This window comes from Ictalurus furcatus, chromosome 10, assembly GCF_023375685.1.
Source record: "Ictalurus furcatus strain D&B chromosome 10, Billie_1.0, whole genome shotgun sequence".
In the NCBI taxonomy this organism is placed as follows: Eukaryota; Metazoa; Chordata; class Actinopteri; order Siluriformes; family Ictaluridae; genus Ictalurus; species Ictalurus furcatus.
The window spans coordinates 8,449,157-8,463,210 of record NC_071264.1 but is presented as its reverse complement, the minus strand read 5'-3'; the positions used below and the strand labels follow the sequence as shown (position 1 = coordinate 8,463,210).

Genomic DNA, 14,054 nt, shown 5'->3' with positions numbered 1-14,054 from the left:
CAAATCAGAGCCATCCATCCTTCCATCCAAATCAGACCCATCCATCCACTTCGGATATATCCATCCATCCACATCGGACCTATGCATCCATACAAACCAGACCCATCCATCCATCTACCCACCCACATCAGACATAGTCATCCATTCACATCAGACCCATCTATCTATCTATCCATCCATCCATCCACACCAGACCCATGCATCCATCCAAATCAGACCCATCCATCCATCCAAATCAGACCATCCACCCACATCATACTCATCTGTCCAAATTAGACCATCCATCCACATCAGACCCATCCATCCATCCATCTACCCACCCACATCAGACATATCCATCCATCCATCCATCCATCCATCTACCCACCCACATCAGACATATCCATCCATCCATCCATCCATCTACCCACCCATATCAGACATATTTATCCATCCATATCAGAGCTATTTATCTATCCACATCAGACCCACACATCCACCCATTCCGCCAACCATCCATCCATCCTGCTATTTGCTGAACAGTGACTTTACAGCGCTAAAAAGCATGAACATGTCCAGCCTGGACACATCCACATTTGTGCCTTTTGATATTTGAATAAGATTGACAATTAAATTAATGTCTTAAACGAAGCCCACTTTGTGCTCTTAAATGGCGAACTGAGAGGCCTTGTGAAATAGGATAATTTTTCTCTTCATACATTTATCTATGTATCTGCCTAAATTAGGCCTGACTGATGCTTCAGAAATGAACCATTTAGATTGCCTTTTTTTGTGTAATGTCTTTCTTCTTATACCACAAAGTATTCACTATTTGATTTCTGTGGCTCCTACACCAGAAGTGTAATGTGGCACGTCGTTTAAAATACATTTGCAGCCACAATATTATTTGCTAAAAATGATTCCTTCCACACTTGGGCTTTCTCCTTTTTTGCATAGAGGAATTGATAATAGGCATGTATTCCCTCTCATCCACTTACGGATCGTAATGATGGAAAGATGGGGGGGAAAAAGACAAAGAAAAAAAAGGCAGGGAGAGTGATAAGCTTGCTGTTCTTTTCCCTGCTCACCCTCTACCAAATATGAGTTTTGTGTGTGATTGCATTTGAGAGCATGAATTGTGAGTTAAAAGCTTACATGTCTGGCAGCTGGCGTTGAGATTTAGTGTTGCTGTATTTCATGTGAAAGCAACAGCTCATACGATAGCTACCGCAGGTCTCGCATACTTCTACAATACCACACACTAGCAGTAGGAAAGATTTCTATTCAGAGGCAGTACAGTTGTAAATGTTTATATTTGGGCTAAAAATTAAAGTAAAAAACGATTCATTGAAGCAAAATATGTAGTGTGTATATACAAGGAGCATGTGCTTGAACAGGAGTCTGTATTAAAATATATGGGGGGGAATAAAAGAGAAAGTAATAACCTAAAATATCTTTACAAAAGTACTGAGCAAATCAGTTGTCTCAGTCAAATAAAGTTGAGCAAAACAATGCTGACCTGATGAAGCAGGGTCAACATCTTTTTGTCATGTTCCTCAAACCATTCTTGAACAATTTTTGTAGTGTGGCAGGGCGCATTGATCTGATAAGTTGAAGGGGTGTATTTGGTCTGCAGCAGTGTTTAGGTCGGGGGTACGTGTTAAAGTAGCATCCACATGAAGGCCAGGACTCAGGGTTTCCCAGCAGAACATCGTCCAGAGAATTAGACTGCCTCAGCCGGCTTGCCTTCTTACTATAGTGCATCCTGGTGCCGTCTCTTCCCCGGGTAACGACACACACGCACGCACACCCGGCCGTCCACATGATGTAAAAGAAAGCGTGAGTCATCAGACCAGACCACCTTCTTTCATTGCTCCATGGTCCAGTTCTGATGCTCATGTGCCCATTGTAGGTGTTTTCAGTGGTGTACAGGGGTCAGCATGGGCACTCTGACCGGTCTGCAGCTACACAGCCCCATACACAGTGTGCTGTGATGCACTGTGTGTTCTGACTCCTTTCTGTCATAACCAGTATGAACTTTTTCACCAGTGTGTGCCTTCGCTCCCCACTTGCATCAGTGAGACTTGGGCGCCCATGACCCTGTCACCGGTTCACTGGTTGTCCTTTCTTGGACCACTTTTGGTAGGTACTAACCACTGCATACCAGGAACACCCCCACAAGACCTGCTGTTTTGGAGATGCTCTGATCCAGTCATCTAGCCATAACAATTTGGCCTTTGCCAAAATCACTCAGATCTTTACACTTGCTCATTTTTCCTGCTTCCAACACATCAACTTTGAGAACTGACTGTTCACTTGCTGCCTAATATATCCCACCCCTTGACAGGCATATGACGAGATAATCAATGTTATTCACTTCACCTGTCAGCGGTTTTAATGTTATGGCTGATTGGTGTATATAAAATCCCTTTTTTCTTTTTTTTTTTTTTAACCAAAATGCTTATATATATATTTTCATTTTTAATGTTGTTCTCCTGCATTTGCAGGCTATAAGATATGGCTTTCTGTAGCATATGTCATCCGAGTGTTTTATTTCCTCGTCGATGTTTAAGTCGTGCTAATGTTGTGGTGTGATTAAATGTCTCTTGATCATGCTGTTGAAAGACTAGAGGCAGTCCTGCTGCCGGCCTGTTATGTAGCCCATCAGTCATTCTCTTTCAATCAATGTTTATTTCATCTTCCATTCCCTTTAGTAGTGCTCTGACAGCCTGGCCATCTACAAATGTATCATCTAGGGAGAGCGAGACCGAAAACTATATAAAGTGGAGCTTTTTCAAAATCAAGAGTGTGCCACTTTCTGCTCTTCTGGGTAATTAATTGACCGTTTGTTGTGTAATTACAGTGGCAGGGTTTCTTACTGGACCATGCATGGTAGATGTTCGGGTTCAAGTCTGGGAGCTGTTTTGTTCCCTTGCGGCTGAGAGGTGATGGTAATGAAAGAGCGTTTAGAGGAAGTTTTATCGATAAATCACTTTGCCCATGCTTATTACCCCTTACACGCCCATAACCTTGTGAGAACCTGTGTGAAATTTTCATCCAGTGGCCTCATGCAGAAGATTTACTTACATACTTTTCTGTTTGTACGTTTATATCTACGTACCTTCCTGATTGAAGTTGTAATTAATGATGGGTATTTAAAAGTCATTTTGTACCCCTATACACCAAAAAGTGAGTAACTGATACTTAAAAACTGATTGTTTTTGCTTTACCAGCACAACGTAGCAAAAGCTTGGCAGCTGATACATTATAATACATTCAAATATTAATGTGTCTATCATTTGAAAACAGACAGAACAACATTAGCAATAGTGCTCCACTAAATTCCCTCAGAGCTCATCCGCAGTCCCTGCGTGCTCTCAGTAAAACACACTGGAAGTAGCTGAAGCAAATACACAAGATCAGGACATAGTCCTGGTTTAGGGAGGCTGTAAACAGATCTTCTTCCTTTCTTTTACAATACCTTATAAGATTCTCGGGTGTGTGTGTGTGTGTGTGTGTGTGTGTGTGTGTGTGTGTGTGTCTCCTGTGCTACTGATACAGTAGGCTGATTGCAGTAGGGCCGTGTTCTCTACATTAGCTGCTTTGTGCTACTCCTCTGTTGTGATGCAGAGCTATGATATCAGCCCCACCTATACGCACGTGACTGATTAACCAATTCATCCTGACTTTCTCTGGGGCCAATCAATGCAGCTGAGAGAGGGAGAGAGAGAGAAATTCAGAGCCTTATTAATCCCCATGGGGCAGTTAGTTCAGACTGTCATGGTGCGCTCTATATATATATATATATATATATATATATATATATATATATATATATAATAACAATTAATTCGCATACATACAAATACTCAAAATACACAATATATAGAGAAGGAAAAAATAAATAAGAATTAATAGTATTAATTACATCAACGAATTGCCGGCACAAAAGTAAATTTGTAACGGTTTGTGGATCACCTGATTGTCCTTAAACGCCGCCCAAGTGGCATCCACTCCAAACAAACGTGCAAAAGGTGTGTGCCGTCTCCCATTATTTTATGCGCCGTCCTCAACACTTGCTGTTCAAAATAAGATGCAAGACTACGTAAAGGAACACCCATGATTTTTGAGCCCGTGTTCACAATACCTCGCAGACAATTTTTTGTTCTTCATAGACGATGAAGAAAACCAACATATGATCGAGAAAGACAGAATACTTTCGAGGAATGGATTATAAAAAGACATATAAAGACTCTGTACATTAAAGGAGTTAAGCTTCCTCAACACAAACACATCTTTGGTGTGATTTTTTTTTTTTTTTAAATAATGGTATCAGTATTTATTTATTTTTTAATCAAACTTCAACGTGTTATCAAAAATGATCCCAAAACACTTGTATTCCTCTACTACATTCACCTGTGTACCGTTAATAGTCACAGGTTGAAGTGAAAATGTTTTCTTACTAAAATTGCTAACCATCTTTTTACTCTTTGAGACTTTCAAGTCTAGTTTCATTCTGTTAGGCCAAGAGATAAAATCAGACCATATTCCTGGTCTGAATGTGAACGCAAGGAAAGAACAGCAGTATCATCTGCTTATTTTAACAGATAACTGTTATCTTGTAAACTCTGATGATCATTAGTGTATAATATTAAAAAAAAAAAGATTGGAGAAAGTACACAGCCTTGTGGTGAACCTACAGAAGTGTTTAACGTGCCCGATAAAACCCCATTAACCCTAAACCTTTGTTGCCTATCTGTTAAAAAGTTCATAATCCATGACACTAAACCACGATTAAAATTAAACTCACCAATAAGATTCCCTAAAACAACTGGCTGCAGAGTGTTAAACGCTGACTGGAAGTCCACAAGCAAAATCCATGCAAACTCCCCACTATATTCCAGATGTTGATAGAGTATTTAACAAAAACAGTTTTGCATCATCCACGCCTCTTCCAGCGCGATATGCAAACTGCAGCGGATCTAAAGCCGGACCAGTACCTGTCATCGTATGCTTTTTTTTTTTTAAATCTCTTTTTCAAAAGCCTTCATGACCGAAGAGGTCAAGGCAATAGGATGATAGTCAATAAAATAATCTGGCTTAGCTTGGAACAATAGTTGAGCTTTTCCACAGATCAGGTACCAACCCTAGATCTCAGGAAGACTGAAAAAGTACATGGAGAACTCCACTAAGCTGTTCAGTACCGTCCGGACCTGGGGCCTTATTAAGCGCTGTGGCCTACAACTGCCTCGATATATTAAAAGCATTCGATTTAAAATTATTCTAAGAACTCAGTGCGTCTTTAAAATCTACCATCTCATCGACTGTAGCAAGTGTATCGAAATGGGCGAGAAATGAATTAAACTCATTCGATCAAATAAAATCTGTGTCATGGTTTTCCATTAATGTATACCGATTCAATACCAGTGTATTCACTGCAGCTATACTCTTAATTCCCATCCAGGCAGCTCGAAGATTACCACCTTGCATAAACACCCCCTCAATCTTATTTTTATAATTACTTTTAGCAATTTTTATTGCTTTTTCAACTTCCCTGTTTATCTGGGGTTTTTTTTTTTTCCTCCTCATTAGTCCCCGAGAGAAATACTCTTCTTCTTCATATTCAGTATACTCTTTAACTCCTTCGTGACCCAAGGTTTATTAGTAGGATACAAAGAAATCTTTTTTTTTGTAAGAATAACAGTATCAACACAGAAAGTGATATCATTCGAAACAGTAAGCACCTGTTCATTCAAAGCAGAAACATGTATTCAAAAACATATTCCAATCTGTGCAGTCAAGACAACCCTTTAAAACATCAATAGTAGAGCAGGTCCATATTGTACTTCTCTCTTCTCTTGCTTTATAATGGGAGTGTATACAGAAGACAGCTATATTACGATCAGCTGAACCATGAGGAGGTAAAGACAGAGACCTGTAAGCTCCAGGAATCGGGCCATAACGTCTATCTAAGATTTTATCAGCACGAGTAGCGCATGTAACATATTGGTAGTAACCCTTTAAATATTTATCCATAATACAATGGTTAAAATCAATTTAGGCGCATCTGGAGATAAACTGTCCAGTTGATCAGGGTATTTTTTAGTAATGCCACGTCAACTTTAGCATGTGGAGATGTATATATCCATACATCCATCCATCCTCTATACCGCTTATCCTTTTCAGAGTCACGGGGAACCTGGAGCCTATCCCAGGGAGCATCGGGCACAAGGCGGGGTACACCCTGGACAGGGTGCCAATCCATCGCAGGGCACAATCACACACCCATTCATACACTACGGACACTTTGGACATGCCAATCAGCCTACCGTGCATGTCTTTGGACTGGGGGAGGAAACCGGAGTACCCAGAGGAAACCCCCGAAGCATGGGGAGAACATGCAAACTCCACACACACAGGGCCATGGCGAGAATCGAACCCCCGACCCTGGAGGTGTGAGGCGAACGTGCTAACCACTAAGCCACCGTGCTTGTGTATATATACATACTACAATAAAAAACAGTTATGATGAAGTTAAAAAGGACGTACAGAAACTGCAATGAGTTCAATGTCTGACTTATAAACCTCTAATCGCACTATTGCTGTTACATCAGCTTTCCTTGATCTAAACACACACACACCACCACCACGTTCTTTCCTTCTTGTGTGTTTATCTCTGTCCAGCTGGATAGGTACTCCAAAGCCCTAACTATCATCAGTTGAGTCATCCAGCCAAATTTCGGTGAACACCATCATGTGCATATTTCTGTATCCGTGCATGAAACTCACATTGGCCTGCAGTTCGTCCAGTTTATGGCGAAGCCTAAGAGTATTCCAGGCAGCGGGGTGGATCTTTGAACCCTCTTCAATCTGTGTTGAAGTCTACCCCGGTTCCCACGTTTCCTCGTTATCCTCCTTTTCAGACCCCGGGTATTCTCACGAGGCCGGGTTAGTTCTTCAGGAATATTCCAAACAGGATCGACAGGACCAGCGTTCAAACGCAACCCCAACAGGAACTCCCTGGACATCACAGGCACGCTCTCCGGCAAAACTCCTCCCTACGCCAAAACCGAGGCCGCTCTTCCTCCATTGAACAAACCTTGCACAAACTTATCATCTTCACTTAAAAAAGACGTCTCGCTCACGGGAGTCGAGGAAAAAAAAAAAAGATGAAAACACCTTAAAAGGCACGTTGGCGCAAAGATATTAAAGCGCACACACCGCACACCGCACAACCAGTGCCCGGAAGTTCTCCCAGCAATCCGAAGAGAGAGAGTGATTTGCTAGAGGTTGAGTTTTAATTAGCTGATAGGCATCGCAGTGTGTGTCAGTGGATGTTTTACTAATTACCACCCACATTGTGTGCTTAATTACTTCCCTTCTCTGAGCGATATGTGTCTCACTTCTCTTTAATATTTGTTTGGCTTTAGTTTGTGGTCGGAATGCATGATGGCTCAGGATTTGTTTTTTTTTTTCTTTCTGAGGAGCTCTCTGATTGCTTGATACCAATTTTAATGAAATAACAAAGGTATTGGGCTTGTCATTTGCTTAAATTAAAATAGTCATGTTTGCAGACTCCTGATTTATGTTTGCTAAAACTCATTAGCTGTGCTTTCCACAGGTTTAATCATTAGATACACACTATATGGCCAAAACTATGTGGACACCTCTCCTAATTTGAGTTTCAGATGAATTGGAATCGATTGAGAGCTAGGACTTCTCATCCATCACCAGTGGCTTACATCACTAATGCTCTGTTGACTGAATGGGCACAGATTCCTACAGACTCGCTCCAAAACTCCAAATGAATGCCCTTGAGTTTCCAATGGGATGTCCAACAAGCTGTCATAGCTACTTCTTCAGCTGAAAATCACTCCCTGCTGCTGAGGACGGCTTGCATGGATACCCTTAAGATCACCGTGAGATTGCTGTTGATGGTACCACACGGTTACCCTAAAGATGGCTGTGGATGTTTTTTTCTTGGACAGCCTAAAGGCTGCACTTGCTGAAAACAATGTAAACTCAAGTCTTGATCATTGAACAGTCGATAACTTCACTTTGATACAGTAGACATAAAGTTATAATCCAACTGAAGTCAGAAATGACTCCAACGCTCATACTGACATTCCTTTCAACACACCTAGCACCGCTTGACTTGATACTACGCGGTCATAGAAGAGAAATGATTTATAATCGCTGTATCCAGTGTCACTCAGAAGAGGTTCCTGTTTGAGTGTCATGTAAGGGAGTTTTTCCTCATCACCATCACCTCCGGTTTGCTAATAAGAGGTAAAATTATCAATTGAAACCTTATACCTGGAGTTCTGTAAAGCTGCTTCATGACAGTGTCTATAGTTAAACGCGCTATACGAATCAAATGAAATTGGTATAAAGTGTGACGGCGAGGTGTCCACATACTTTTGCCCGTATCGTGTAATTCGATGGTTTTGGGTTTCGCTGATTTGATGACGTGTCCCTGAATCCGTCCATCCATCAGCAGTTGTTCGCTTTAGACCCGTATACACACTCCTTATGCTCCAGCGCATCGGTGTTGCCGTCGAAGTCAATCGATGGATTATTTGTCCGTTCACAGCACGTTAAGAAATTTTTATATGTGGTTTTAAAAGTGTCTCCCGTCTTCTTGCATTAGCACGGGTCCCTGCTGAGAATAATGTGCACATCACGTGGGGGTTTGGATACACAGTCAATATGATTGCACGCTAAATGAGTGCCTGTAATGTGTTTGCTGGTGTGTTGCACTGCGCGTAATGAATGTGTGGGGCCAGTTTTGACAGCCTACTGGTAGTCATGATGAACAGATCAATACTGCATATCTTAATCTTGCCAGTTTCTCTCTCTCACACACACACACACACACACAAACGCCGAGAACCTTTATAGTCACTCTGCTTGCTGTAGTGTGTGTGTTTCTCTTCATTTTTGCGTGGAAGTAAAGGACTATGTAGAAGGAAGAAGGTTGAAGGGTTGTAGAGATGGGTTAATGCATAATGCAGTGGATCTCTCACCCTGCTGTGTTCTTGTATTAAATGTTGAACAGTTTGAATTTTCAACGCGTTTCTTCGGACGCTTAAGAACATCGGACCGGATATCGTTTAAAAATATTACATTTATGACTAGTTTCTCTGTAAATATTCATATTTACACGTCTGTGTCTTGTCTCTTAGCGCTGTACGAGTTGCTTAACGAGAAGCCCAGCTTCGTTTCAGTCTCTGTTGCTTCAGAGCTAAAAGACCGTGTATGTACGTATACGCGTGTGAAAGAGATAAAGACGTGGTCCGTACCTTTTGCTTGCTATATATAGCACGAATCAGCCAATTTGTTCCCGTTCTACCGAGAGCATGAATTCTTAATAAAGTTCTGCCATCGGGCCAGCTGATTGCAATTAGATCATTAAGGCTTTTATTTTCTCATGGCCAAGCTTCCACAGGATGTCTGGACAGATTATTCACATTTCCCCACAGCTCCTTTTGCAATAGTTAACAATCAGTAATGAAATGTTATAAAAGTCTTCCTTTTTTCTGCTTCGTCTTTCTTTTCTTTTCTTTTTTTTTTTTCTTTCCCCACTGAAGTGTGTGAGGAGTGTGAGCCTCCGGAAGAGCCGGCTGCTCCCTGTGAGTGTGTAATGAGTGTGAGTTGTGCTACTTTTGCAGTGATCTGTACCCCTTTGTGCTCCGTGAATCCTACTCTTTAATGTTATGCTCAGTCAATTCCCAGTTGCTCTTGCCCGCCTTATCGTGTTAATGTCCGCTAAATAAACGTGCTGGAGTTGATGATACTTTCAGCAACAGTTGATTTCATTAGCTTCGCCACCAGTTTATTTATTTATTTGGTTGCGCTTCACTATTTTGAGATAAGTGTACACTAGAGATGAACATTTTGGTCATTTGGACACAGCTGGTGCTCAGATTCTCAGTGAAGGGATTGATGAATGCATAACTGTGAGAGAGACATTCTTTCCATCTGGCTAGAATGGCAGTCTTCTTGAAGCCTGTTGCTAGCTACTGACGCAGAGTTGGCTCATGAGAAGAGGATACAGCGGCTGATTATGAAAGGAACGTCTGTCAGGTGAAGTCTTCTACGATGCCAAAGCCTGATTTGGGGTCTGCTACATATCAGAACAGGCTTTCAGACAGGGCGGCGTGCACCGATTCAGATCAGTCGCGCTTTTGAAACCAAAGCGTCTGAGCTGGCCGTCCAGGTCCACGGTGATCGGTCAGTAAAGACGTCTGAATGGACAGGAGGACGGAAACCATCTGACTGTGTCTGATACACTCCTCCTAAAACATTTATCACAGCAGTATTTGTCTTAGTGAATCTTTGATATACCTTCATAGGCAGTGGGGGCTCAGTGGTTAAGGCTCTGGTTTTCTGATCAGACTATCAGGGGTTTAAGCTCCAGCACCGCCAAGCTGCCACTGTTCCAGGAGCACCGGATCATGGCCGACCGCGCACTCTGACCCCGCACTCTAACTCCAACTTCCTAACAAGCTGCCATATATATATATATATATATATATATATATATATATATATATATATATATATATATATATATATATATATATATATATATTACATACAGTGTCCGTTTGGGTTTCCTCTAGGTTCTCCGGTTTCCTCCCAAAAACATGCCCGTCGGTGGATTGGCTGCTCAACATTGTCCCTAGTTGTGAAAGACTGCGTGTGAATGTGTGTGCACGGTTTCCTGAGACGATCCACGGTGTGTTCCCGGGCTCGGCTCTAGATCCACTGACCAGGAAAAAGCAGTTCATGAACATGGATGTATGAATGAATCATAGTGTCGAAAGAAGCAGAAGAGTTTTGTTTAAAGTGTGGGCTCGCACATTTGTATCATTTTTTGGCATCAAAATGGTGTTCATCCAGAGTCTAAGTGTGTACCACAAACCGTATTCAAGGATCCCACTCCTGGCACTGATACGGGTGTTCCAGATCCTTGACTCGTGCTTGAAAAAATGTTTAGACTATAATCTTTCTCACATTAGTCAAACGGCAAAATCAGTAGCATCCTCATCTCAGTCAAATTGCCAACAGTGTTTTGGACCAGACAACAATGAGATCCTTCTACTGTCTTTAAAGAATCCAAAAACTCGAGCTTTCTGATGTTTCTTTTGGACGGCTTTCAGAAACAGTTCTGATGAAGTATAAACAAGGCAACAAGGCTTAAGTTCTCACCCAGTTCCACTGTAAGTTTACACTCATTTACTGTCATTCTCTCTCTCTCTCTCTCTCACACACACAGACTTGGTTCCACCACATTTATTGCTTGTATGTTTTAGGAAGGGTTGCCTTTCCTCTGTTTGTGTTGGAGCGAGACAGAGATTCGTAGATTAACCCTGCGTTTTATTCCCCGCCGTTCAGCCCATCACTAGCCAGCCGCGATAATTAGCGCACACTTACCCGACTTCCTCTCGGGACTCGCATTTCTCTTAATCGGACACGTTAAACAATTAAACTTACTCTAAAAATCACTAATTCGCTTTCCTGCCCGCTCGTTCCTGTCGCCATTCTCCAGCTCTTCTCTTATTGGTCCTGACGGAATGAGTGTGCCGATGTGTTTGCTTCTATAATTATATTAAACGGTGGGGGTGGGGGGGGGGATACTGTTATTGGATCTACCTGATTTTGAAACGCACAAAAATGTACGTCTCGTTCAAAATCTTCAACGTTACTGAAGCTGGATGCCAGTTTAGATAAAAACCCCATAGTTTGGATTGCTGTGTAATTCCTTGCGTGTGTGTGTATGAAGAATGAGACGCTATCGTGGATTTGCTTGTATAGACTTGATGTGCAGATTGGTGTATACAGGTGGGATGTAGTAAGACTCGGACTTGCAGTACATTTAACGCGTTCGGAATTCGTGTACATTTAAATAGTGACCTCGAGATGTTTAATGTTTCTTTTCTGTTATTTAGAATTTTTTGGAAATCTAAAGCGTTCGTTTTGTTTTTGTTGTTTTTTGTTTTGTTTTTTGAATCCTGTATTTTCAGTGTTGTCTCAGATTTTCTGACCCCCTCTGTATGTGTGTACTCTGTGTGTGTGTGTGTGTGTGTGTGTGTGTGTGTGTGTGTGTGTGAGAGAGACAGAGAGAGAATGCTGACCTCCTTCAGCTCACAGCTTTTAGTCTCATCTCATTCTCCATGGCTGTCTTGCCAATTACCAATCCTTTTACACTCCCGCTGTGACCATGGCAAACACTTTCTTAGTCCTACACACACGGAATACAGGATCTTACCCCACACAACTCTCTGACACAACCCCATGCCATAGTAAACTCTTGTCCCTAGACGCACGTGTTTACAGAATGTCATCATCTGCTCCTAGGAGGTCAACACGTCAGTCAACCCCATGAGTCTTTATTAAGTAGACCGCACCTCCCGTGCGGCTGTTTTCTTTCATTATTCAGTGTTGTCGTGGCTGTTTGCGTCTATGCTGAGCAGACTCTGATTGACTGACTAGTGGTGCAATTAACTACATTGCTGGGTTTGTGTTGTGTTTCAGAACAAATCTCTCATTAGAACACATTAAGAACCTTCTTGCTTTATTTGTCTCCACATCTGTGCGTGTGCTATTTCGTTCTTCTTTGTAATTAAACACTGTACCATTTTTTTTTTTTTTTTCCAGTCCCGTTTTCCGTACATATATGGTGTTTACCAAACAACCTTATCAAATGATGCGTACCAGCTCACGCTCGTGTTACGACCAACTGTTCTCTGTACATCGTAATGTTCTTGCCATTAAGTGTGCGCTGTAGCTGCTCAAGACAAACATCCGTGTACCAGTGTACACTCGTGATGATCTGTTTGAGCGTATGTGAACGTAAGTCGTTTATCCGTTACTAACGTATGTGGGTCTTTACAGCCCGGCGAGATGAGGAGGAGCTCGAGGAGAAGAAATTCATTAAGAAGAGAATCAAAGAGCTGAAAGTGCTGGATCCTAAGATCGCCCAGAACCTGTGTAAGTACACATCCTGGAGTTTTTCCTCCACTCCATCACAAAGGTTTGGGACAACTGACCATTACACCCATTGTGCTTGTTGAACATCCCATTCCAGATTTAGTCCTCCTTTCCTCGTATAATAAGCTCCAGTCTTCTGGGAAGGCTTTCCACTAGATTATGGAGCGTGGCTGTGGGGATGTGTGATCATTCAGCTACAAGAGCATTAGTGAAGTCAGGCTCTGATGTTGGATGAAGAGATCTGGGGTGCAATCGGCGGTCCAGTTCGTCCCAAAGGTGTTCAGTGATATTGAGGTCAGGGCTCTGTACAGGACACTCGTGTCCTTCCACTTCAAACTGCCATGCTTGAAGAGGTTTGGGAACAATAGTCAATTTAGTGCTTCTCACTTTGGCAACAGGTTCGGGAAGGCCCACTTATGGGTGTGATGGTCAGAGGCACACATACTTTTGGCCATATAGTGTATATTCACACTCTCTCATCACTTCATCTGCATTTCCAGCCTCATTTCACACACTGTTGAGCTTCTTATGCGTCTTACTTTAGCCGTGGTCTCGAGAGGAAATGATGCTCTCCTGTTGAGGGGCTGGCGAATACCATTCTGCTCTTCCAGGTGAAATATAACCAGACATGAGAAAATGTTTTACCAAAATATGCTTTACTTTCCAGTACCAGGGGAAGTACAACTAAAAATAATTCCTTTGTGGTATCCATGCATGATCAGATTCACACTACTGTTTTCTTAGTACCATGGTGCTGTTTTTTTAAGCCATTGTGTACGTGCTACAGATGTGTTAAACAGAGTTATGGCGTAGAACACTGCTGGATTGTGTGTTCAAATTGCCAACCATATGCTAGCATTAGCCTGTGGGTCCAGGACGGTTCAGGGGCAGCTTGAATGACGACTGCTGCGCTCCTCAGACATTCAGCGCTCACAGTGAGATTGGTATAATGAAGCACTCTGTTATCAAGTTTTAATACTTAATACGTTCGGCCACCCGTGACTAAAGTGCCGCTCTAGGCACCGTTTCCTATCCTCCTGTATAAATGCAGAGATCCTGAGACCAAGACACACCACTTC

General features: G+C 42.1%; 1 protein-coding gene across 2 annotated transcripts in view; it reads left to right on the top strand.

The window, feature by feature from the left end:
• The window catches only part of diaph3 (diaphanous-related formin 3), a 376,752-nt gene that overhangs the window by 215,740 nt on the left and 146,958 nt on the right, over positions 1 to 14,054 (top strand). For both annotated transcript variants that reach the window (XR_008386878.1, XM_053634162.1), the window contains one exon: positions 12,880 to 12,975. Coding sequence is in view for 1 of the 2 variants with exons in the window: in XM_053634162.1 (XP_053490137.1) it covers positions 12,880 to 12,975 (96 nt within the window). In the remaining variant the exon portion in view is untranslated. The remainder of the gene's footprint in view (positions 1 to 12,879; positions 12,976 to 14,054) is intronic.